This window comes from Manacus candei, unplaced genomic scaffold (assembly GCF_025592945.1).
Source record: "Manacus candei isolate 608988 ecotype Guabito, Panama unplaced genomic scaffold, ASM2559294v1 h1tg000018l, whole genome shotgun sequence".
Classification (NCBI taxonomy): Eukaryota; Metazoa; Chordata; class Aves; order Passeriformes; family Pipridae; genus Manacus; species Manacus candei.
Genome location: NW_026138066.1, coordinates 4,583,263 through 4,609,057, shown reverse-complemented (window position 1 = coordinate 4,609,057; position 25,795 = coordinate 4,583,263). Strand labels below are relative to the sequence as shown.

The following is a 25,795-nucleotide window of genomic DNA, read 5'->3' as shown; positions in this document are numbered from 1 at the left end:
ATTTGTGGAAATGTGATTGTGTATGTGTGTGTGAGATGCAGAGATGCTGTTCTAGATACCATGAGGACATTATACTAGGTATGTAGTGTCATCGTGTTCTCATAGTCCCTACCGCAAGCATTCGAGGAAAGGACTCACACAGCATGATACAGCACATAATATTAAAGCCAGAGTTTTATTGTATTGCGTTGTTGAAAACTAAATAAAAAAATTAAATTTGTGGAGAAAAAACCAAATAGGCAGAAGATCCTGACTGTAGGCTAGCCTGAGGCAGTAAATCCATTTGTGGTAAGAATAAACAGGAGTAAATGAACACTTAAGCAACAAAGATCTTGATTTTCTGTCAGATATGTTATAACAAACGGGAGTCACAAATATAGCAAATTTAATTATAAGACGTTGAACTGTTGCGGCATTTTCCATCATGGAGAATAAAACTCCCAGCGAATCAAGTATCCCACTAGGACCGTGACAAATAGGTACACAGTGGTGTCTCAATTTTGAAAAAAAGAAATACACAGGTAGGGAAATGAAAGCCTGTGCTTTCCCAGAAGTTATTTGGTGCTTGCTTGCTCCTTTCCCTCCTGCCCAGATTGTGTGGTAGGCAGGGCTGAAGTATAAACAAGAGACAGCCCTCTAGATCATGGAGGAATTTTGCAAATCAAGACTGTACTAAAGACACATGAACAGCTTTTCTTCTAAATCAGGAAGATGAGAAGAGGGTTTTGGAAAGTGATAGTGGCCTGAGTCATTAGGATCTGATAGGACCCCCTTTGCAAACTGGAAAGGAAGGACAGATCCCAGTTGTTAAATTATGGCTGCACACGAAGCTTAATGAAGCAGCAAATGGGGTTAGATATACTGATGTTCGCAAAAGCCTAACAAAAATGGGCTACTCCCAGAGTAGCACAAATTGAATTTCTCCTGCACCTGTGTGGAAACAGCAGACTAGGGCATTTTGCAATGACATGGTATATTTCTCCAAATCCAGGAAGCAAATAAGTGCTTTTGCTCCTTACTCAAATTCCTTGCTCATAACTTGACACACCTGGCTTTCGTGGGGTCTGGCACTTTGATTGGAGCTAAAGAACCTTGACACCAGTAGCAAAAATCTGTTCATGGCCCAGCATGGGTCATAGAACCAGATTACATTGTGGTAGGCTACACAAAGGAAACCCAACATGCTGATCCTCACTCCCCAAGTCAATACCATGGCTCAGTGGAAAGCTTGCCAGTTCCTCAAGATGATTGGACTGCTGCAACTGTTTTTGGAGATCTTGCATGCCCCTGCTTTATGGATATTCTCTGGTCTGCCCCCTGCTGAGAATCAGTTTTGCTCTGGATAGTAAGATGCTGTTTGTAAGGCAGTAATTGCTTTTGCTTGCCAGGGGAATCTAGAGTGGCTATAAGGAAGGAATTTGTGAGAAAAGCTCCCTAGGGACCTCTCCTGCCACATCTGAGGTAAATGGCTCGTTAAATGGCAGTGATTGGTTTTGAATGGTGCAGCTGCAGGAGGGCTCCTGGGAGAGTCACCTGCAGCCTTGCCAAGGGCTCACATCTCCACTGAGTTTTAGGTCAGACCTGGCCTGTCTGCAAGTCTGAAGAACTTAGAAGTGTTGGCAATAGTACTTGGTTGCTCTCTAAACCCTGTACCAACTCTGCAAACTTTCATCCGCTCATTAGCCACCAGTCTTCAAGAGGAGGTTTCATGGTGAGTGTGTTTGCGCCTTCACCATGTGCAATTCAACCTTCTTGTATTAGGGGTTAAATGTGCAAGAGGAGGAGGCAATACTTATTCCAGCACTGGTAAACTCGGAGCAGATTTCCTGTGGGAGGCCATCTGTCAGCTGGGGAGCGATGCTGTGTCAATTGATCAGCTCCACCTCCAGCTCAGCTGGGCAAACTACAGATCCCTGACCTTGCAGGGTGGCAGTGGGGCAGAATTGGGATCTCTGGAGGCACTGAGATCCTGTAATGGAGCCTCTGCTCTTTCAGAGTGTGTGAGGGATACCCTGCAGAATCTTGCTTTCTCTGGCAGCAGTTAGCTAGGGAAAGCCTGAGCTTGCAGGTGAGAGGGCTATAGGACAAAGACAAGCTTTTTCCTGAAGCCAGGGGATTGTATTTCATCTGGATGATGTCCAATACAAGGGACTTCTGATTTGAGCTCAACCTATCCCTATCCCAAATTTAAATCTGTCTCCCGGTGGTGATGTTGAACCATGTTTTGGCTGTTTCAAGGTAAAAAAGGAAGGTGGAGAACGTGAAATTTCTGCAGGAGAAAAATATGAACTTGTAATGTTCTGTAAAACCTTTAAAGTCTAGAAGGATAAAGTACTCCTTTTTGGTTTTAGGCTGTAGCAAAGCAATAATGATTCTATAGGTTATATGTGTGTAAAAATGGTAAAACCATCTTAGATCTATCTCCTAATTTAAAAACTTTGGCATAATGCCACAGTGAGGTCAAATTCATGTTCTTTCTGATAGCCCTGTAGTTCTCTATCCTCTCTCCTCTTTTTCCTTGACTTTCCATCAGACATGCTCAAAAACAAGGACAAGGAAATAGTGGCTCTTGGGCATTTTTCTTAGTTTGCTTTTTGTCCCCCAAAAAGTCAGTGACTGAGATTCCTATCCAGCTCTATCAGCAATTCTCCTAATTTATTATGAGAGGGACACGTTCTTCTACACTGTTGTCTGTCCTTCCTCACCCCTCTCTGAGTGCTGAGTTGGTTAGGGAATGAAGAACATTTGGCTAGCCCAAGTATTGGGGTGATTAAGTGCCAAAAGACATCTTGGCAAGCCAAAAGCCAGACTGGCTTGCATCTCCTTAATGCTCTCATTTTGAATAGAAGTTGCCTCCTCTTGCTGCTTCTATAATAAAAATGCCAACAGTTGCTCAAGAGCAATTATTACATGCGCAGCTAAGCGGTCTCTGCTGTTTGATTTAAGGAGGGGTGCTTACATTTCTCAGTGGAGCAGAATTGTTTAGCTGGGTTGTGATAAAGCTATCTATTTGCTGTATTGATTTTTGATGTTCTGGTACACTCTGGTTAGTAAGGAGCTCTGAATTTTCTTCCTGAGTCTTTGGGGCAGAATTCCCTTCAATGGTTAGGCAGGGCACTCATGTGGAATGAACTGTCAGCAGGCATTTTAGCTTGGCCCTGTTTAAATCATGGGTAGGGCATTACCTCCCGCACCTAGCTATCATGCCTACTAACTCCTGACTGTGTGTATGCATACTTGAAATACTAGTGGATTTACCATCTTGCATCTCCTATTTGTCACTGAGGAAAGCACCTGGTACTTTTTCAGACAAGAATTCAAGACGGAGCAGATGGTTATGGAGCAGATCATCCTAAGTGCAATCACACAGCATCTACAGGATGGACAAGGGATCAGACCCAGCCAGCAAGGGTTTAGGAGGGGCAGGTCCTGTCTGAGCAATGTGATCTCCTTTTATGATCAGGTGACCCACCTGGTGGATGAGGGGAAGGCTGTGGATGTGGTCTACCTGGACTTCAGCAAAGCCTTTGCCATTGTCTCCCACAGCATACTCCTGGAAAAGCTGCAGCCCACGGCTTGGACAGGGGCACCCTGTGCTGGGTTAGGAACTGGCTGAAGGGCCAGGCCCAGAGAGTGGTGGTGAACAGTGCTGCAAACAGTTGGTGGCTGGTCACTAGTGGTGTCCCCCAGGGATCAGTGTTGGGCCCAGTTCTCTTTAATATCTTTATTGATGATTTAGATAAGGGGATTGTGTCCACCATCAGCAAATTTGCAGATGACACTACGTTGGGGGGGAGGGTCAATCAGCTGGAAGGCAGGAGGGCTCTGCAGAGGGACCTGGACAGGCTGGAGAGCTGGGCTGATTCCAACGGGATGAGGTTCAGCAAGGCCGAGTGCCGGGTCCTGCACTTTGGCCACAACAACCCCATGCAGTGCTACAGGCTGGGGGCAGAGTGGCTGGAGAGCAGCCAGGCAGAAAGGGACCTGGGAGTTTGGATTGACAAGAAGCTGAACATGAGCCATCAGTGTGCCCAGGTGGCCAAGAAGGCCAATGGCATCCTGGCCTGTATCAGCAACAGTGTGGCCAACAGGTGGAGGGAAGTGATTCTTCCCCTGTACTCGGTGCTGGTGAGGCTGCACATGGAGTACTGTGTGCAGTTCTGGGCCCCTCAGTTCAGGAAGGATATTGAGGTCCTGGAGCAGGTCCAGAGGAGAGCAACAAGGCTGGTGAAGGGACTTGAGCACAAGTCCTATGAGGAGAGGCTGAGGGAGCTGGGGTTGTTCAGCCTGGAGAAGAGGAGGCTCAGGGGAGACCTCACCACTCTCTACAACTCCCTGAAAGGAGGTTGTAGCCAGGTGGGGTTTGGTCTCTTCTTCCGGGCAACTATCAGCAAGACAAGAGGGCATGGTCTGAAGCTGTGCCAGGGGAGGTTTAGGTTCGATATTAGGAAGAAATTCTTTACAGAGAGGGTAATCAGGCATTGGAATGGGCTGCCCAGGGAAGTGGTGGATTCTCTGTCCCTGGAGGTTTTTAAAAAGAGACTGGATGTGGCACTTAGTGCCATGGTCTAGTAACCACAGTGGTGTTGGATCAAGGGTTGGATTTGATGATCTCGGAGGTCCCTTCCAACCCAGCTGATTCTATGATGCTATGCTGTGTCAAATGTTCCTGTAATTCAATAGCCAGGCCCTTCATATCTTAGACTCTCTGCTAGACGTGGTGGAAATCTGCAGTCAATTCAGAGGCTCTTATGCATAAGTATAGAAAAGCTCTTGTTGAACTTAATATAAAAATAAACACTAGTCATGAGTGTAGCTGTCTTGCCTTTTCATGCTACAGTAAGGCTGAGTCTTCACACTCTAGCATTCAGTTTGCTACAAGCGGCTTTCAAAGGCACTGTGCAATGAAGGGTATTGAAGATGCTTGTTCAGGCTTTCTTCAAATTCTGGCAGATGCCATGAGAATAGTTTGATTTTTCCTCTGTCTTTTCTAATTTTCTGCATAAGTTCCAAAGATATAAAGTATCTTTTTATTAGAAGAGTAGGTTCTTTTCGTGAGCAGAGTTCTGAGAGAAGGAGGTGAATTCCAGTGATAGAAAGTATGATCTGTTTTCCATGTGTTGAGATGCTCCAGTTGCTGTTCCTGTTGTTTTTGTTTTTGTTTTTTTTTTAAACTTTTCTCTAATTTGTTGTTCCCTTCTTTTTCTTTTTCTTTTTGCATATGTTTATTTTTTCACTAAGCAAAGAGCAGCCCTAAGAGAACTTCCACATGTGGGTGGTAAGCTGTATGGTGAAAGTGAACAGTTTAATTACCAAATCTCTTAAGAAAGGCATGGGGATCTGGCAGCAAGGACTTTTGTATAGGATGTGACCCATACGCAGCTCAGGAAAGAGAAACAGCTTAAGGCTGAGTGCAGACCTTTTTTTGTTTTGTTTTTCTGGAGTTGCTGATCTATGGCATACTTGGTCAATATAGAAAATGGCTATAGGTAATCAAAATCATGACTAAAGGATGAATGGATGATTGATTAACTGGCATCCGTGCTGGAAAACAGCTTTACCTGGCAGGCTGTGGGAGACTTAATTTGGTAGAGAGCTGTTCTAAATGTGACAGTCTTGAGGTAATGTCTTGAGGCACAGTGAGTTTTCCCAGGTCTGAAACTCTGGAGCACCTCCTTTTGTATCTCTGGTCCAGTTTTCAAGGCTTTTTAAGAGAAGGTGGGGCTGTTCATTCTTAAAGGTGGTGACTGGATTTTGAGTTCTTTCTTACAATGGTAATCTCTACATAGAGACATAACATTTAATACTGCTTTTTTTTTTTGTTGGGCTTTTTGTTTGTTTGTTTGGTTGGTTGGTGATCTAATCCAGCTACAGAAATCAGCAGGAGTTTGCAGTTGATTTTAAAAGATAGAAGATAAATCCATAAGAGAGCATATTGGCAAATGCTTTTTTGCATTCCTTTCCATCATGAATTGGGAAAAGTAAGGATTTCATTTTACTGGATCTGTCACAAATTGTATACGTGGTATTTTTGTGAAATCCCAGGACAAAAAGGGTTACACTCTGCCATTGGAGAGCTGAGATCCATACAGAACTCCCTTGGAGTCTTGGAGGTTGTAAAATGGTACAAGTTCTGAGTTTTGTAAAGATGAACTTAGTATGGTAGAAAGATATGAAAGCAATACCAAGAGAAATATTGAGCTGACTTTTCTCTAAAACGTGGTATAAACAAAACTCATGACAGTTGAGAAATCTTTTTTTAAATTTTAGTGTATTTTATGTTATTCTGAGACTGAGCCTCCACAGTTGTAGAACTCTGTGCTGCTGCTTGATTTAAGAGGAGCTTGCAGTAGGGGTTGTCAGAGCTATTTGTGTCCAATGATTTTGCCTACTTTCATTGTACTTTGGTCTGGTGTCGTGGGGTATATGTTGATAGGTCTTGGTCCGTGAAGAAAAGAAGACACACACACACAACAGGGTGATGAGACAAAGGGATGTCTGCTGTTTCAGAGAAGCAGCAGCTTTTATTCAGTTCGCTCGGTTCTACTTTCCCACACACACAGTATAAACATATTCTTGCAAAAACACCCAGGAATGCAACACCTGCACACAGTCAAACAGCTTCACCCTTGTACTCCTTAAAACTCAAGGCTGTGTCCATGGGAACATCCAATTAGCCTTACTGTTCTCATGGGAAAAGGCCTAACTCTCTGTAATATTTTAAACTCCTCAAGCCCCACGGATTTCGTGGAGCTGCCACTTCTCCCCACAGTCTGGATACTCAAACTAGAGTGACTGTCCCATACTAAATCGGTATCAAAGCTGCTGTGTATCCTGTTTATACTACATATAAGATTATGATGATCCTGGGATTAAAGCTTTTAATTTCTGCAGTCATGGAATATTTTGTACATATTCTCTTTTTCTGTCCTGACTTGTGTACCACTTGTTCTCTGTCTGTTAGAATCAGGCCTAACATTTGAAACCTTTAAGTAATTTTGGCAACCTGCCTTTAAAAATAAAGTAAGGACAGCTGGTCATAAAAAGGATTTTACTTCCTTCTCACTTGCTTCACTGAAATTTTAAATTTTAAAAAGTTAAAAATCCTTAAGCTCTCGCCAAGATTTGAAGTGTAAGATTCTGACTGTGTGCCTCCCCCTCCATGCTCAATGGGTTGACTAGGAATGCTGTTTATTTCCTTTGACCTATTCTTGTTTTCTTTTCCTCTCTCTTCCTCTCTTTGACTTCCTATTCTAGGATGAGTCATCCATGTTCTTCCAGTTTGGCCCATCAATAGAACAGCAAGCTTCTGTCATGCTCAACATCATGGAAGAATACGACTGGTACATCTTCTCCATTGTCACTACTTACTTCCCCGGTTACCAGGACTTTGTGAACAAGATCCGCAGTACCATTGAGCATAGCTTTGTGGGTTGGGAACTGGAGGAGGTCCTCCTGTTGGACATGTCCCTGGACGATGGGGACTCAAAGATCCAGAACCAGCTCAAGAAGCTTCAAAGCCCTGTTATCCTCCTCTACTGCACAAAAGAAGAGGCCACCTACATTTTTGAGGTGGCCAACTCTGTGGGTCTGACAGGCTATGGTTACACGTGGATCGTGCCCAGCCTGGTGGCAGGGGATACAGACACTGTGCCATCTGAGTTTCCCACTGGGCTCATCTCTGTCTCATATGATGAATGGGACTACGGTCTTCCTGCCAGAGTAAGGGATGGAATAGCCATAATCACCACGGCTGCTTCTGATATGCTGTCTGAACACAGCTTCATCCCTGAGCCCAAGAGCAGCTGTTACAACACCCAGGAGAAAAGGATTTACCAGTCCAACATGCTCAACAGGTAAGGGAAAGAGCTAGCCCAGCCTTACAAAAGAGGGGTCAGAGACAACCTCTGATACCAGCATAGTTTTACTAGGTCATGTGGTGCTTTGGGGCAGCAGGTGGTCTTGGCCAGAATGTGGGCAAAGGGAGGTGAGCTGATGGTGGGATCTATGTTGCTGTCTGTCATAAGTGCCAGTATTGTCACCTTCTTAGAAAGCCTCCATACAGCACAGAGGGCAAGTCAGCATGAAGAAAAGGATTATAAAGGCATAGTGCAAAAATTTGAGTGTGCCCCTTGATGCACAAATTTTTGCTTCCATAACAGCACTGAACTTCTTGGAGTACTTTTGCACGAATGCAACTCTCAGGTGAGTTCTTGCTCCAAATAGTGGAAATGTTTATGTTGAAATATAGAAGGCACAAGGTTCTGTTTCAGGCACTAACAGTATGTGAACAGATGTCCTTTATAGGTGATGGTTTTGTAACCTACTGGGAATAGTGTCATGGCACCTGTTGTCTGAAGGCTAAATGTCCTTCTGCTGTCCATTAGCCCTGAATTACAGGCGAGAAGGAAGTACAAACAGAAGTGGAGAACTAGAACTGCCAAAAACGAGTCATCACCTCTGCTCAGTTCCTGCTTTATACTAAGAGTCTTTAAACACCTTGGGCATCTTAAGGATCCAGTTTACCTTAGAGGAGGACTTGTGCTACCACCCTGCTGCTTGGCACCTTGTTGATCATTGTCTACTGGGTGTTTTGGGTCCCATTCTCCTTTGTGTACATTATGCAGAAAGCCTAGTATGTTGATTAGTACAGGAAGTTCTTCAAGATTGAAAATTAAATTAAAAATAGGGAAAACCTGTTTCAATAAACATATTTTGATCCAAATTAAGATTTTCTTAAGAAACAGTGCTAAGATGTCTATTTAAGGACATAGACGAAGCCTGCAGTGGAACAAACTCTAGAACAGCATTCTGATGACTAGATTTTCCTTTTTATCTCAACTGGAATTTTAGCATGTAGCAAAGCAACACAGATAATTAGATATGGAATCTGCAATTGTCCAGATGTCCCCTGACCTGCTCAGCTGTCATTCTGCAATGTTTTACATATAAAATCCTTGGACATGTTGGACCCTTTGTGGTAGGACTAGGGCAATCCAGGCAGTAGCCATAAGGCCACACAGAGCTCAGCGTCTTTGTTCATTTGTCATGTTGAATCAGTGGAAATGTGATGGATTGGTCTGTGTGCTGTGACCCCTTGCTGTCAACTGTACTAGGCAGATAGAGGAACTGGTGGACAAGGAAGCAAATTTTGCTTTGCCTGAAAACTGGGAACAGAAAGATAACTCTATTCTTTGACCCATTATATTATCCATATTGCTATTTGTTCATTGTCTCTTTGATCCACTGGCATATACGAGGTCTTATTGCCTTTACTTCCTATTCCCTGTGCTGTCTTTTTGCTGTCTACAAGCCTTGGAACCACCTAAGTTGCCCAAAGCTTTTATGAGTTTCCTTCCTAGGCTTAGAAGTAAGTTTTTTTTTCTGCTGCTTGAGTCATGACTGGAATGATTAAGCAGGGAAAATATATGTAATATATACAAAGTTATGAGAAGTAACATCAAGGCAGGCTGTTGTTCTACCTTTCCAAATGAAAAGGGGTTTGGGGGGGAGCTCTATTGTGTCTTTTCAGCAGTTATCTAGAAAACAAGACATTCCCTGCTATGTTATGCAGCGTTCTGCAGAGACCTTCTGCTAATTAGTTTTGTTGACACTCTATTAGCCTGTGCATTAACATCATACCCATACAGCTATGCTGCTTCAAGGGCCCAGCATAATCTCTCTGCATAGCACCTTTTTGCATTGTATAGAAGTTGTTAGCTCAGAAACTCTTGAGTCTAGATATGACAGTACTGTTGTGCAGTGTAGATATGCCCTGAAGCCTGGGCACACCAGATGAAAGCAGTTCATGTCACTTTTGAAGATACTAGCTTTCTCCTCACCTTCATGGCCCAAATCATGCTGTTTCTTCTCCCTTGTCTGCTTTGGGTACAGCATTCACAAGAATGAGTGCAAATATGTGTAAATATACCCAACTTCGTTTGGGTACCAGCATCAGACTAGCTGAGAAGCAGAGTCAATTAGTCCATGCCAAACTCTGTTCTGCCACTGTGTAGATTGCTGCAGGCACTTGGGCTAACTCAGAGATAATTACACTGTTTTCCAGTTGCTTGTGACCACAGTGCAAATATTTACATTGCCTCCCATGGTGCTGGCCTGTGCAGGGGTTCTGCCCACCCCCCCCACACCCCCACTTGCCCATGTTTCCACCCTCTCTGTATTTCTGAGTGAGATGGTTAAAAAGTTTGACTTTAGTGATAGGGTGCTTAATGTTTTTATTTAAATCAAATTACTTTCAGGCACCTTTTGAAGTTTAAAATCTAGTGGTGTCTGAAATAAGCCATAGATTTTACAAATCCAAGGGGTCAGTAGAAATCTAATGGCTTCAAGCTCAGCCTCACAGTCGAGTCTGGGCAGGTGGAGAGGTAGAGGAGAAGCACAAGATGTGGAAAGAGGCAGACGTGAATATGTGAGTTCACTGTATTGAAGCAAAACCCATAGAGATTAATGGCTGTAATCTGTGTTCATACCTTCAAGTAACCATTGAACATGCTGGAATTTACTAAGTGCTAAGCTTTAAACCTCTCCTGATATGCTTTGTCTATCTGAGGTCTTTAAATTTCTCCTGAAATGCTTTGTCTATCTGGGGTATTACAGATTCTACAGACCCAGCTGCTTCATACTTTCCCTAACCCCTTCTGCCCACTAAGATCCCACAGCACTTGTGCATTGTGCATACCAGGCAGCAGCAATACCTGCATGTCTGGAACATGTTTTGACTCACTTTGGACAGGACTGGAGGGTTCTGGAGAGCTAATTTTAGTCTTGCTCTGGACCCAGCAATACTATATTCAGCCATCTGCAACTTACAGTTCCCTCTCTGCATGCCTACAAAGAATAGAGAAATGCATGGCACATTGGGCTTGATGTCTGTGGAGTGTATATGTATGCGACCTCAGATAATGCATCACCATGTAGCTAGTGTTTCAGAAACTCTTGAAGCTAATCCAAAGCAGTTCAATTTGCTTCAAATCCATAGCTGGGGAGGCAGTGCGATAAAAGGATTTTCCCATTTTATTCTTTGGAGAGTAAGACAACCAACTAAAAAAATGCATACTTTAGTTCAGCTGGGGCACCTTATACACTAAGACTGTGAATCAGTAGTTTCCCAAGATCTGCCTTTGAACTTTGTCCATTTATTACTTTTTTTCTCCTCTTTCTGAGACAGCAGTAGTTCTGAATGCAGCTAGAATCAAATGGTCTTTCTCAACATGGTGTTGGTCATTGATCTGGGTATACAATGGAGTAAGGAGAAGATGAACTGAGTGTTACTCAGATTCTTCATATCTTTCTTCCTTCTTACACTGACACTTGTTCATTTTTGCAAGAACTTGTGCAAACAAAGTTTTGTTTGAAGTATGGCTGCAAGTACAAAAAGAAACAAGACAGACTGTTATCTAAATGCCATTTCTTGACAATGTAGGTGTTTGGTCTGCATCGTATCACTAATGGTCTCACAGCAACTGTTTCTTGTCTGTCTTGAAACTGGTTCTCTTTTGTGTTAGACTGGAACTGCAGAAGTAGGATCACGACCATTGAATATTGCGGATTTTGTCCAGTAAATGAATGTGCTGACGAGATAACTCCACTAAAGAGTAGTAAAATGATACTTTGAGAAAGGTTTGTTCTACAAGATTTGTTATTTTTCTTTTTGAATGATTCTTGAGGAATTTTTCCTCTAGTGACGGATTTATCTCAATTTATTCTGATAATAGGCTTAGGTGGTGATTTAGAGTCCAAATATCCAAATGCGTTTCCCAGTTCAATTACAGTCTTTAATTCTTTGTTTTGTTTGTAATAATTACCTATTCATATATTCCTTCGTTGTCCCAGGAAGAAATCTGGTCTGAATATTCCAGCCTACCAAGTTTATAGTTATCTCAATATCTGGTCTTCTTCTGTGCACCCAGTAAAACACTGCGTGCTCTTCTCTTTTCTATTGGATCACAAAGGTTGGGAAGGAGTTTCTAACAGGGTTTTCCTCTGGAGAAACGCTCAGATGAGGAGTTCTTACTTCTTGACCCTTCCTAGGAGAGTTGCTAGGCTCCTAGGCATCCTGCAAAGCTCATCTTTCCTCCCTTCACCATGGCTGCTGAGGAGTGAGTGGGCAGAGGTGGATGTGTTTAGAGGCAGCCTTCTGCTTATTTCGTTATTTTAATTGATGGAACAGATTTTCTTGAGCTCTGGATTGGTGCTTTTCATTACATTTTAGAAATGGGAAGAAATAACTAAATGACAGGAGCGTTCTTGGGAGTGGAATTCAGAGATGAGTCATGAGAAAAGAATATAATTTTTGGCACATATTTGAGGAATAGAAGCTCAGCTGTTTTGTATGGATATTCACAGTCATTGGGCTATATAAGCTGTGTTTTTATTATAGCCTTCAATGAGACCTTGGTTCTTCCTACTGGTTGTCATGGCTGCTTGTGAATGCTGGACCATAACTACTAGTTTGTTGTTGTAGGGTTACTAATGAGTTCTCCACTGATTGGCTTTAATAGTCTCTCATTTAACACCAGGCTGCACACACAAGATTTCATTTTAATAAAAAGTGCAGTGGAGCATTTGCTTTGGAATTAAAATACAAATGTGGAATTATACCAGCTTTGCAAAGAAATACTTTTAGAGGGGAACAAAGTTAGTTCAATTCTGTACCTCAGATTCCTCAAATATGAAAACAGCTGGCAAGCTAGCGCAGTGCATTGTTTGGACATGATACTTCCACTTTGGGGGAAATAACTTTCACCTGAAAAGATGCCAAACAGTTAGGAAATGCAAAAGAGCCTTTGATGAGTGGTTGGAAACTGTTTTCCCTGGAACAACCAGGGCAAACTCTCTTCTCACATGGTCACAATCCCCTAACAGAAACTAGGAGTTGCCGGGGCTTAGATAGCTGAACAGTGAGTCATGAGCAGAGAAAGTTCTTGCAATAGATTTGTACAAATAAATTGCTTCCCTGGAGACTCAAGACCATAGAGGCCATACAAATCCGTGAAAAAGGTGCAGTGCCCCTTCAGGGTACTGTGTCACCCTGATAACCATCAGCAGCACCATGCCCATAGCATCTTGGACCTGCTTTCCCCAGGTTAGTTCCAAGGACAATGCCCAGGCAACACCTTTCCTTGTTGTCCCAGCCTTTCCCAACCCACCCTCCTGCCTTCTCTTCTTGTGGAAGCCATTGCCTTCCACGTCAGACACATCATATGTCATTTGCAGGTACTGCCATGGAGCCACTCTGTTTTGTCTCCTAGTTGAGTGAATCATGCACCTTCACACAGTGCAGCAAGGGAGTTGAGAGCAGGAATGGAGAATGGACCATTTCTGTTGCACTTTCTCCATTTGTAGACTGTCGAGTTAACCTCATGCTAAGAGACAGGAGCACTGGCCTGCACTGAGGTCTTAGTTTGGCAGGGCTACATCTACCTCCTTGTCAGCTGGCTGAGAAACCCTGCTCCAGCCCTTGAACCCAGCAGTGCTCCAGTGGTGGGAGGCACAGTGCTGGGACTTGCTTCTTAACACCGGGAGGAGGTGAGAGAAGGTATAAATGGCATATTCCCACCGATGCAGAAATTGCCCTTTTCAGAGACTTGGAGGGTGAGGGAGCATATGTAACTTTGACCTTTTGGAGCCTTTAAGCCAATGTCTTGTTAGCAGCTTATTATGTTCCTGCTGGTTGGTGTGTCCTGCTGCCATCAAGCTGGTGCAGGCTAGCAGCACGCGGTGTGAGCGCTGCTGACAGATTAGAGATCCCTGCTGCTGAAATCTACTTGTTCCTGTCACTGCTCCAGCAGCAGCTGGAGGCCAGGGCTGGCCCAGGCCTCCGTCCTCTGTCAGGGTCTCTCTGCCTCCCTGCATCCCTTATTGTACATCACCTCAGTCTCTGTTCTCACATACTGTCATCACTTTCTTTTTTTTCTGTCCCCACCTTGCATCTCCTGTTGCATTTCATTTGCCCTGCATGCATTGCTTGTTGTCCTGGTGGTTCAGTGCTGGGTTTGTTGCCCTGGGGCTACTGGTTATTCATGATGTCTGCCCAGGAGGTGAACAGTGGGTGGGGGCAACAGTTATCTATGTGCCACCACATATGAGGCAGCATTGGCTTCCTCTGACTCCTTTTTTTTTTCTGTCGCTGGAAGGGGATGCTGAGGGCAGTTTGTAACATGCTCTTTACCCAAACCTCACCCATACAGGTCAGTTGCTAAGGATGCCTGTTGCAGAAGGGCACAGTCTGTGGCTGGCTCTCATCCTTGCTTTGTGCAGCTCCTAAGCAGTGCAGCTTGGGCAGTGGGAAGCACTACTGTCTTGCTGGGGAAGATCTAACATCAAATCAGCTCCATATGCTGGTAGGGTATTGGATATCCCTGGCTTCTCAGTGGGAATATATGATGGTGGCACAGCAAAAACGTTTGTTCCTCAGCAGGCATCACAGGATACCTTACTCCTGCATAGCAGGACTTTGTCAGAGGGGAAGAGGAGGCACTTGCTCTGTGTGCATAGCTGGATTTTTCATCTTCTTTGCAATTAAAATGGAATGGGAGGGTTCAAGTGAAGAGATGAGTTTTTGGCAAGGGTTACCTTTTGATTAAAGGACATACTCTTTCATAAAGGCCTCCAAAATCCACCAGCTGGGAATGAATTTTGGTATGCGCCATCAGTTTCCAGATGGGAAAATGTCCATGTTGTGCTTCCAGCCCTCTGAGACATCTCCTGCTCTGAAGCCAAGTCCAATTAGTGCTAATACCGTGGTAACTTCACTTGCTGGTGACAATATGTTTTAATGTGTGCATTCAGACTCTCCACTCTTCATGGAAAGTGAATCAAAATCCTCCCTTTGTGGTGGAGCTGTGAAACTACAAACCCAGTTCTGGCTACTGTTTAGCATCAGCTATAGCAGCATCCTGCCCCTATCACAAAATAGTCAGGGTCCTGTGGGCTTTAAAGCGCCTCAGGGAATTTGAAATCCTGCATTAGCAGAGCGGTAGAGGGAAAGTGAGAAATAGCCTCTTTACTTCAGGGACTGGCTTGATGGGGCCGTGGATATTTTCTGGCTTGCACACCTGCACACTGATGGCTGGCCATATATGGTTTCATCTCTGGAGCCTGTCAGGAACATGTGCATTTTTTTTAAACTTCCTGATAGAAACGTAGTTTCTTTTTTTTTTTTTTTTTTTTCTTTTCCCTCCCCTCAGACTTAATGTTCTTACTATTTTTCAAGTTTTTAAAAATAGGAACTGCTGCGTTGCTATGGCTCCCTGTGCAACTCCAGAGCAGCTTTTTCTTCTCTTTGATGCAATTTGGGTTCACGATGTGGTTTGACAAGACACCAGCTCAGCTCGCCGCCTAGCGGCCCCCTCCCAGGGGGCGGGGGGGCTGCCACGGCCTTTGCATTTCGGGAAAATGTGGATCTGCGTATCTGTGGGGCAGCTGAATACTTATCTTGAAGCAACCCAACCAAATTTTACACCCGTTAACAGGTTTTGAATACCTGTTCCCTGTGCAGAATCCAGACCTCCCTCTGCAGTGCAGAGACCTCTCCATTGGCCTATTTTCAAGTATCAATAATTTTTAAAGTACATTTTGTTTCACTTTGGAAATTTTATTTTTGTTCTCAGTCCAAAGGTGAGCATTTTTTGAAAAATCTGAGCAAAAGAATCCCTGTTCATCCAATTTTGAGTTATGAGAGTGTGAAATGAATGCATTTGTTCTGCTTTCAAATAATTATCCAGCAGAGGGGTTTCTGTTGGTGTGGATAAATAACTCAAAGCTAGCTTCACTTCAAACTTCAGAAATTGGTTTGCAGTGTTAGACAAGGGATTCCTGTTTTGCTAAGGTTAAAAAATGTGGTTTTGAATTGAATATAGACATTTGAAGGTGATGTATGTTACCTTAGTGTAATTTTTTTTCTATTGTACATTCACTGGGCACTATATTTCTTGAAGTATTTGAATGAAATATAATCTAGAAATGTGGTATTTAAAATGCCTGAATGTGAGTGAAATAATAAAAAGAAAATAGAAATGGCAGAGACCTGTCAGCTTGTTCAGTACACACTGCTCTATCATTTCTGCAGCATGTTCTCTCCTGATTTAAGTAATAAAAATGTCCCTACTCAAGCCTGCAAGCACCTTAATATAAAATGAATATTAAAATCTAACCATAGTGCCCTTGAAATGATCAATCAGACTGAATGCTGCCAGCCATCTTCATACAAAGAAAGCTCTTTTCCAGCCCTGTGGAGAGATTTCTGAGCTTGTTATATCACACCAGTCAGGTTATATCACACCAAACCCGCTTGATTGAGCAAAGGTGGTAAGGTGATTAGAGCTCCCCTTTGCAGTAGTGTACCATGAGAAATGCTTGAAAAACAAATTTGGTGAACTTAATGTTGGTCTTTGTTAAGGATCTGGAGAGACAGCAGATAAATCATATGAAGAGTTCACCTACTCGATGGTGTGGTCAGGGCGGAAGAGAGCTGCCACAATGGACTGAAAACTCGTGAATCTCTGTAGCCCAACAGTAGATAAAAATGCACAAATGCTGACTTGACACTGACTTTTTCTCTAGTTTTTGAAGCTGTATTAAAATGAGATGGAAATGAGTTTTCAGTGTCTTGCCCAGCGTTCTTCCCTGTATTATTAGTGTCACAAATGAAATAATTTTTCAGCAAGATGGCTACCTCCAGTAGCAGTGTCAGCATCTTACATATATTTATGACAGGCTGTAGTATCTTTTATCTGCAGTTCCAAAGTACTTTACAAAGTAGAAAGGGATGGCTTAATTCATCACAAAAATTCAGCCATCTCGGGGGTGAAATAGAGCAAATATTTAAGAGCACATAGTATGAAGCGGAGATGAATACTGCACCTCACTGGAGCTGCACGAGGAATTTCAGCTGGCAGAATGAATTTACAAGAGGTGGGTTTTTGCCAAGACATTGGGGGTGTTTATTAAGTTCAAGATATTAGCAGCAGTGCCACACATGGCTCTTAGGTGCCTGTGTGAAGTAGGCACCCAGCAGTTCCAGAAGTGGTTTCAGGAAGGAGGTTAGCAGCTTTTCCAGTGTTCAGACTTCAGCAGCTAATGATATCTACTTTTGGTGACCTCCTATATCCCAAGACCATGACATGTTTGGGGCAGATTTATCTAGATTCTACACGGATCATCTTCTTATTTCCCCTGGAGACTGCCCTGGGCAGAGGGATATGTCCAGGGTGGCTGCTGTGTACCTCCCACTGGTTATAAACAAGTGATAACCAGAACTGGATGGGGAGCAAAGGATCAACTGCAATGAAGCTCCAGGATGATGCAGCTACGCAGGTAATAGATGCCATATGTAAAAGATTGTCTACCCCAAATGGTGTTTTTCATTGCTTTCTTCCCCTTTAAAATAATGCGTCTCTGACAGATTAAGCCCTGTGAGTGATATGAGGTACCTCAAACATAGATTGCTACGAGAAATGCTTTCCACCCTCTTCTCAAAGATGCTGATGCTGCTCTTCTGCATATGAGTGGTGATGTGTGGCATGGTGAGAGCTTATAAGAGCTGGTACTTAAGCCATGACGAAATGCTCTCCAGCATCACCAAGAGACTGTGAAGACTTTGAGGTCCAAAGTACACATGCTTACAGCCTCTGAATAAATCTGAGCATCTAGAAATTGCTCTTCAGTACGCCCAGTATGTATTCATGTCAAATAGATGTTCTCAGGGGGGGAGCATGGGGTGGTGGGCTTTCCAGCATTTGACTTGCCCAGATCCAGGAGGTGCAGCAGAACCATATTTCAGGCTTCTTCATGCTCTGCTGCCCTTGTCTCAGCTTCCTTTTCCTTCCCTTTCCTTGCAGGCATGTAGTTGAGATACAGGGGAGCTTTACTTGCAGATCTGTTTCGGTTTTAATGTAGCTTTAAGGTGGAGGAAGTCTTGCTTTTTGGTGATGTGAGAATACAAGTCAGATGAACCACAGAATCACAGAATGGTTTGGTTTGGAAGGGGACCTTGAAGATCATCTTGTTCCAAGCCCCCTGCCATGGGGAGGGACCCTTTCAACTAGACCAGCTTACTCAGAGCTCCATTTAACCTGACCTTGAACACTTACAGGGATGGGGCATCCATGACTTCCCTGGGCAACCTTTTCCAGTGCCTCATCACCCTCACAGTAAAGAATTTTTTCCAAGTATCTAATCTAAACCTACTCTCTTTCAATTTGAACCCATTCCCCCCATCCTGTCACTACATGCTCTTGTAAAACAGTCTTACCTCATCTTTCCTGTGAGTTCCTTTCAGGTACTGGAAGGCCACAGTTAGGTCACTCTAAAGCCTTCTCTTTTCCAGGCTGAACAATCCCAGTTCTCTCAGCTTTTCCTCATAGGAGAGGTGCTCCAACGAGTGCGTTGGAGGTGGTGCCAAGCCACAGCTTCTCTGGTGGCTGTAGAAAGATGCTAGTTCTGGAAAAGGCCCCAGATTGACTGTCTAGAGTGAGAAGTTTACTTAATTTACTGATTTGTATTTTTTTCTCTGAGCAATTTCACATGGAAAGCTCAAGTTTGAATTGATGAAGGCACAAGCTTAGCAATGCTGTGAAATTGATTTAGAATAGTTTATTATAGATCCATGAAATTGCTTAACAAGAAAGTTTGGCAGAGTGAGGGAGCCAAATGAGAAAAGCATGGTACTCCCAACAGTGGGTGGCACTGGAAGTACTGTGCAAGCCAGGGTATGTAGGCATTCAGGGGTAGGATTAACCACAGGAGAGAGGAGAGCTGACCAAGTGAGAGGCATTCTCCACCTGCCATTGCGGATCAGGCTGGGTTGCAGTGTTGCCGGTTGCCACCCTTTTTGTCACCCAGTTCTGGATCCTCACAAAGCCTGCAGAAGGGTTCTGCCTCTTGGTGCTCAGCTGTGGCAACCCAGAAACATTTATTGCACAATCAGTTGTCAGTGTGGAAGCAGGTCCCCAGAGAAGGGCACTGACAGAAAGGCAGCAAAGGCGTGTGAGGATGTGGTGCAGGAGGAGAACTTAGTGAAATAAAAAGCATCACTGGACTTGGTTTTAGAGCACTCGCTGCGAAGGGTGTGCTGCTGGTTCTCTTAAGTGGGAGGGCTGTGGGTGGGACTGACTTTTATTCCTCTGTGTGGTGTGTAGCTTACCTTTTCAGATGTCACAGGTCAGAGGAAAAGTACCCAAAGCCAGACACTTGCGTAGATGCTGTGATCTTGGCTGTGGCTGTTCTACTGAAGTAGTATCCGGAGACTGTTACACCAGGGAATTCCTGCAGCCTCCTCTTGCTGCCTGAGAATTCAAGGGAAAGCAGCCATATAAGTTTGTTGCATTTGTGACAAAGGTTCATGCTGAAAGTTTTTTTAAGCCTCAAAGAAGGCGGCAGTCTGGTAGCACCTTAGGAGCTGAATGACAAGCAGTCCTTGGTCCACTCCCCTCACCGTTACAGAAGGAAGGAGATGTGGGGTTGGTCTGGGAGATAAATGCTGTTGTGCCTGTGGCTCTTTACTTAATCATTACACCTGTAGGAGAGTGCTGCAGAAGGCAATGGGTCCCCAGCATTCAGGGTACTGAGGATGCTCTCAGTATTGCAGTGTTCTGGTGAGGTGCCAAGGAACTGGTTTGGTACCATCAGGGAGCTATGGAACAAGTTCTTCTCTAGTGGCACATGCTGGTGGAACTGTGAAAGACAGGGATGAACTGAGAGAGGTCTGCCTTATGAGAATGGTCCTCTGGTAACAACTCACACCTTTACTGATGTAGACCCGTGCCAAAAAGCTTATTTTCCTAGTCAAGTCCTTATGTCCCTTAGTTTTACAATGTCTGCTGCGTGTTTCACCACTAAAGATGCTGTTTCTTTAGGTTCCTTCTTCAGGCCAGGAATAATTTTTTTTTCCCTTTTGTCTTGTCAGCAGGCATGGGAGTGGTGGACTTGTTCTGGCCACTGGGTTCAAGAGAAAATTTGGAATATATTCTTCTGCATTATTCAGAATATGTTCTGCAGTGCAGAAGGATGTAAATGGTGGGTAGTCAAATAGAGGAACAGAGGATTGAACAAGTACTTAGATGTTCGAACTAACAATTTTTTTACTTCCTGCTCAACCCACTGATCCTAATGGGTTTCCCACTGTTTGCCTGAGAGAGCACTGAGAGGAGTTGGGAGTGGGATGCTTGTGAGCTTGCCAGATCAACAGTAGTCTTTACTAATTGACATTTTCTCCTCTTTTTCAGCATAATTTTGGGGCAGTCTTGCAGGAGTACATTGTGGAAGGAGAGAACAGGGGGGTTGCAGGGGAGGCAATAACCCATAGGCAAAGCCTATTGCACCGGTGTATCCATGATTCCATGCTCATGGTGTTTCACAAACAGCCAGGAAGGAATCCACTGCTCTTATTATCAGTCATGCCCTCCCTTGTATGTCTTTGTGTCCTTCCCTCACCCCCATCTTCTGTCTTCTCATCCTTCCTTCAATAGGTGATTCTTTTATAGAGAAATATTAAATCTTAGCTTAAAACAGAAGAACCACCCCATTTTCCCCACCCCCTTTCTTTCCTCTCTTTTATCTTTTCTTCCCATGGAAGTGTTTGAAGTAGCACAAGTTTCTGAGAAAGGCGGTTTTTTTTCTCCCTTTGTGCTTTGCCTCTGTGTCCCTTCTTCATTATATCTTCCCTTTGTTATTTTGTTCTGCCTGCCTCATCTCTCTGTTTTCTCCCCATCTCTCAACCCTTCTTCAAGGCTCTTTCTTCATTAATATGTTAATTTCTAACCCAAGAATGCTTCTTGCGGCTCACTGTTCACCAGGGAGAGCCAGAGGAGAGAGCCAGGAGACAGAAAGAGAGGGAGAGAGGGAATAAGAAAAGGGAGTAAGTCAGTAACTTACAACAGGACAGGACAAGGGGTGTCAGCAAAGGAGAATCTTGCACTGACTGGTGTCATGATGCCAGGTAGAAGAGGATTATCTACATTTTGGACTGGGTTGGTCTTTTTCTATTGTTTTGACACTCAACTTCTGAAGCTTATTATTAGTAGGAGAAAAAAAAAGTTCAAAATTAAAGAAGCCCTAAAATCTTTTTTTTTTAAAGGAGTTCCTTTTTGGTGATTTCCAAATTATTCTTCCCTCTGCATAGAATTTTTTCAAACATAGCCCCTACTCCCACCCTAATGTGGTGCCTTTTTTTCGTTTGATGCAAAGGTGTTGCCTCCATGGTCTTTCCATAAGACTTTGGGCACATTTTGCAGGATGAATAAAACTATACCAGAAGTTCTCTGAAGGGAGTTTTCCCCCAGTAGAAGTTTTCGGAGTCTTTATCTTCTTCACATGAGAAGTAGAGAATGTTTCAACCGCTGTCCAGCTAAAGAAATATGGATAAAGACTATAATACTAGGTAAGTTATATAGCAGTGAAAATGTTAGGGGCTAGAGGGAGCATGACAACTGCCATTAGAGATAGGTGTGATGAGTCAAAGTTTTCCTTTCTGCCTCCCACCAGTATAGTTACTGGGTGGAAGGCTGCAAAGAAAAAAGTGATGGAGACAAGTACCTCTGCAGCTTGAACCAGATTTGGGAAGGATGCAGAAAGCCAACATTATTCAGTTTTGCCCTGAAATTAGGAAACCTCTAACTATTGTATTTGCAGCTTTATCGATAATGAAGCAAGACCTCTGTCTGTGCTTATAGTCGTAGGATCGTGATTGCCCAAGCAAATAATAACAGTGCAGCAATGAAAGACAGTGCAGGGGAGCTGGCAGGGTGGGTGGCTGGAGCAGTTCTGAGGAAGGACATGTGGTAAAGGAGGGAGACAGGAAAAGGCAGGCTGTAACACAGTTCCACAAAACTGGTATGAGCTGGAAGTAAAATAACCAGGGAGGAAAACTCAGGGGCATTGCTGCAATGTTCTGTGAAGTCCAAGGCCCCCAAGCCAAGAGCCTTTCATATATTACATACACACAACACACAACTGTGTCAGACGAATATTATTTAGGTTGCAAAGGCAAGCACTTCAAACAGAAGAAAATGCCAGAATTAAGGCTTCAGTCTATGCATTATAGAGCAGTGGTTTCAGGACTGTGTACTGTCTTTCAAGATGGGTGACATTTCCTGACGGAGCAGTGATTCAGTATTTTGTTTTCTTTGCCTTGTTTAATGTGTATCTTTAAACTTTGTATTGTGTCTGCTTTCACAGGCTGCTGAAAATAGACAATTGTTTTTCTCAAGGTGTTATCTGTGGCACACGTTAGGTCAGTATCTCAATACATCATGCAGTTCATGGATTTTCACCCTACTCCTGTGAGATGAGAGGACACAAGCTATTTTATGTAAATCCATTGTATAGGCAGGGAACTGAGGTGCAGCAAGATTAAGGTCAAAAATGTCTATTAATTTTTCATGGCCCATCTGAGACACCTAGAATCTCATTATTCAAAGTACTGATCATTACAGAATGCTCTCTGTGTTCAAAGCAAATTTCTCTTTGTCTTCAACTCAGCAATTCTTTGAATTGCCCCCTGCCAAGTCTTCCCTAGGACTGAGCACAATTTTTCATTGATATTTTATTAATGTAGAAATGGAGATTTTGTGACATACAAGTTATATGGGTTGTTTGTTTGTATCCTGTTTAATTGTTTGTTTTGCAGAAATTATCTTGAACCCAGGAGAAAAGCAAAACAGTCTCCAAACTGTTTCTCTTTTTTAATTTTAATTTGAATTATTTCTTTCAATATATTGGAGATGAATCATTGAATATCTTACTCAAATTAGTTTATAATTTCAATATGTGTCTTTCTTTTTGATTTGAGAAAAGATGTTTGAAAATGTTCAGATTCAAAAGAAGATGGGCTGAATATATATATTTTCTTTCAACAAAGTCAAAATTTATACTTACTGATTTGCTAAAATTAGGCTCTCGATACAGTATTTATTTGTTTAGAATTGCCACCAGACCAAAAAAAAGAAGCCAGAGGGTTTGTCCAGCTTTTGTCCAGAGAACAGGGTGCACAGATTTAGAGACTTCTTTAAAGAATATGGTTTTAAGAGATTTTACTGATCTCTTCTCCCTGGTATCTGGTCACAAGACACACATGAATGGTTCAAAGCTGTGCCAGAAGAGATTTAGACTGGATGTTAGGAAGAATTTCTTCACTGAGAGGGTGGTCAAACACTGCAGCAGGCTTTCTGGAGAGGTGGTCAATGCTCCAGCCCTGTCAGTGTTTAGGAGGCATTTGGACCAGATGATCATTGTAGGTCCCTTCCAACTGAAATATTCTATTCTATTCTATTCTATTCTATTCTATTCTATTCTATTCTATTCTATTCTATTCTATTCTATTCTATTCTATTCTATTCTATTCTATTCTATTCTATTCGCACCACCATGGCCTTGTGTAGGGACAAATCCAGCCTTGCAGTACAGCTCTCAGTTGGCTTAGCAATATGATTGTCTTGTTTATCCTAGCCATTCTCGACTTCTCACTTGATTACTGCCCACTTTCCAAACAGCTAAGTTGGATTCCCAGATTAATCCATCTGGTGCATTCAACAAGACAGGGGTCCTGCAAGAAAAATTGTTGATTTAGGACTGATCCATAGTGGTTATGCAAAATGGGATGCATTCAAATTGCTTGAATAACTGTAAAGCTGATGTTTTCCCCATTTTGCAGTGCTTGACTTTGTGTAATCAATAAGCCCAGACTTTGCCAAAGTGCACGGTTTAGTGGTCATGAACTTGTCATCTTTTGTCTCCCACTGCTGACCTCTTTTGTCTCTTCCAGTTTGCCTCGTCCCTTCTGCCTCCTTGTTCTATTCTGGTTCTTATTAGCAAAGCTAGAATCTGCCTTACAGACAATTAATCTAAGCTCCAGGATCTGGATCTAGAAAAACCCAGCTTGCCCATTCTAGAGTCTTTGCCCCTTATTTTCCTCCATTTCCACTTATCTTACATTCTGGCTCATTTTCACATCTGTCTTCCCACCCCCCAGCCTGAACAAGTCACAGTCTCTTTGTCCAAATGGTCCAGATGTCACTTCCCAATTCTCTTCTCCCATGTAGCATTTTAGCCCCGTGCTTCTCCAAGTGTCCCAAGTCACCGTATCCTGATCACCTTCCTAGCTCTTTCCTACTGCTTTGGAATTAGCCAGCCTCCTTTTCCAGGGACCTCTGTGTGCAGGGAGCAGGCAGGATCAGGCGAAATACAAATCCAAGAAGTGTATTCCTTCTGCTTCTGCTTTCCTAGTCCAGTCCTAGGCCTTAATTGAGCTTAAGTGTAGCCCTTAGACTACAGAAGGCCCAGTGAGGAGAGGATTTTAGAAAGATAGGGGTTTGGTGGGTTTTTTTTGAAAGCTTTAATAATTTTTCTCGAACAACTGTAAATTGCAGTTTTTCCAAAGGCTTATGGCCTGTCTAGGTTTTCACAAGTATGAGAAAAATCAGCATGAAATGAACCTTTTCTGTCCTCTCTCATCAAAATTTGTGTCCCTTAAAATCAGAGAACTTGCTGGAGTTTTTTATAAAGGTCACTATTTTTTTCTTAATGTTGGTAAAATAACTTCCTTCCTGTAGCCTGTGTTTGGAAAAAAAACAGACCATTTTTACTTCCATTTTCCTCAAATATCAGACCTGGAATAAGCATCTGATATAGAAAATGTCACTCTGAAAGACAAAATTTGGCATAGCTAGAGGAATCTGTAAGGAAGGCTTTACAGTAGGAAGAAGAAGAAGACAGCCTGAAGAAATGGTAGTACCAGCTCCAGCAATGCAGACCTCACCTCTGTCTGTGAACTTCTTGGAACATTATTAGGAGGTCAAGGAAGATTTGCTCACTGGCTGAGCATGTTCTTGTAGGGTCTCAGTCAGCAAGCAGAGAAACTATTTGTTTTATTTCAGTTTGAATTAAAAACAAGGTTTCTTAAAAAAAAAAAAAGTGCCTACCACAGGCTTTCAGCACCTTTAATGCTCATTTAAAAACACATGTCACACAATGAAAGAAAATCAGTGCCAGTCCCCAGCATGGAACTAAAACGAACCAGCCAAACAGTTAGCCAAACAAGTGAAAGAGTGGAAAAAAATCCAATCCTCCACAGGCCATCCTTCTCTCTTTCCTCCTTCTCTCCCTTCCTCCTTGCTTCAGCCATGGGTGTTCAGCTACTGGGATGTATTTTGCCTTCACCAAAACACATTAACTCATGGAGCTTATGAATCATCCCTAAACATGGGAAGCCTTAGTGAGAAGAAAGCAGTGCCAAATACTGTTTTTTCTCAAATTTTTGTACAAAGTTTCTAGGAGCTTAGTGGCATGCTGAGATTACAGGCTCCAGATGAGAGCTCTGGCTATGTGCTACAAAGTGTGGCAGACTGGAAGAAGGGACAGGTTTGGGGTCGAGATGCCGAGGGAGATGTGGCAAAGATTTGGCCAAGCATCTTCTGGCACTTAATGCATCCTCCCTTGGCCTCTTCTTGAAGAAAAAACAGTGAAAAACATACCTCTTTGGACTCCAGTACAAGCATTCTGTGCTCTCAGAAGGGATTTCAGAATAGGTGGTGCAGTCTTGAACATCACCACTAGTGTTAATTAAACATTCATAGAATCATGTAGGTTGGAAAATACCTCTGAGATCATTGAGTCCAACCATTAACCCAGCACTGCCAAGTCCACCATGAAACCATGTCCGTAAGTGCCACATCTACACATCTTTTAAACACCTCCAGAGAGGGTGACTCTACTGTTTTCCCAGGCAGCCTGTTCCAAGGCTTAATAACCCTTTCAGTGACGAAATTTTTCCTAACAT

General features: G+C 43.1%; 1 protein-coding gene across 6 annotated transcripts in view; it reads left to right on the top strand.

Moving 5' to 3' along the window:
- GRIN2B (glutamate ionotropic receptor NMDA type subunit 2B) overlaps positions 1–25,795 on the top strand; it is a 231,584-nt gene that overhangs the window by 81,807 nt on the left and 123,982 nt on the right. For all 6 annotated transcript variants that reach the window (XR_007904021.1, XM_051784128.1, XM_051784127.1 and 3 more), the window contains one exon: positions 7,258–7,856. Coding sequence is in view for 5 of the 6 variants with exons in the window: in XM_051784128.1 (XP_051640088.1) it covers positions 7,258–7,856 (599 nt within the window). In the remaining variant the exon portion in view is untranslated. The remainder of the gene's footprint in view (positions 1–7,257; positions 7,857–25,795) is intronic.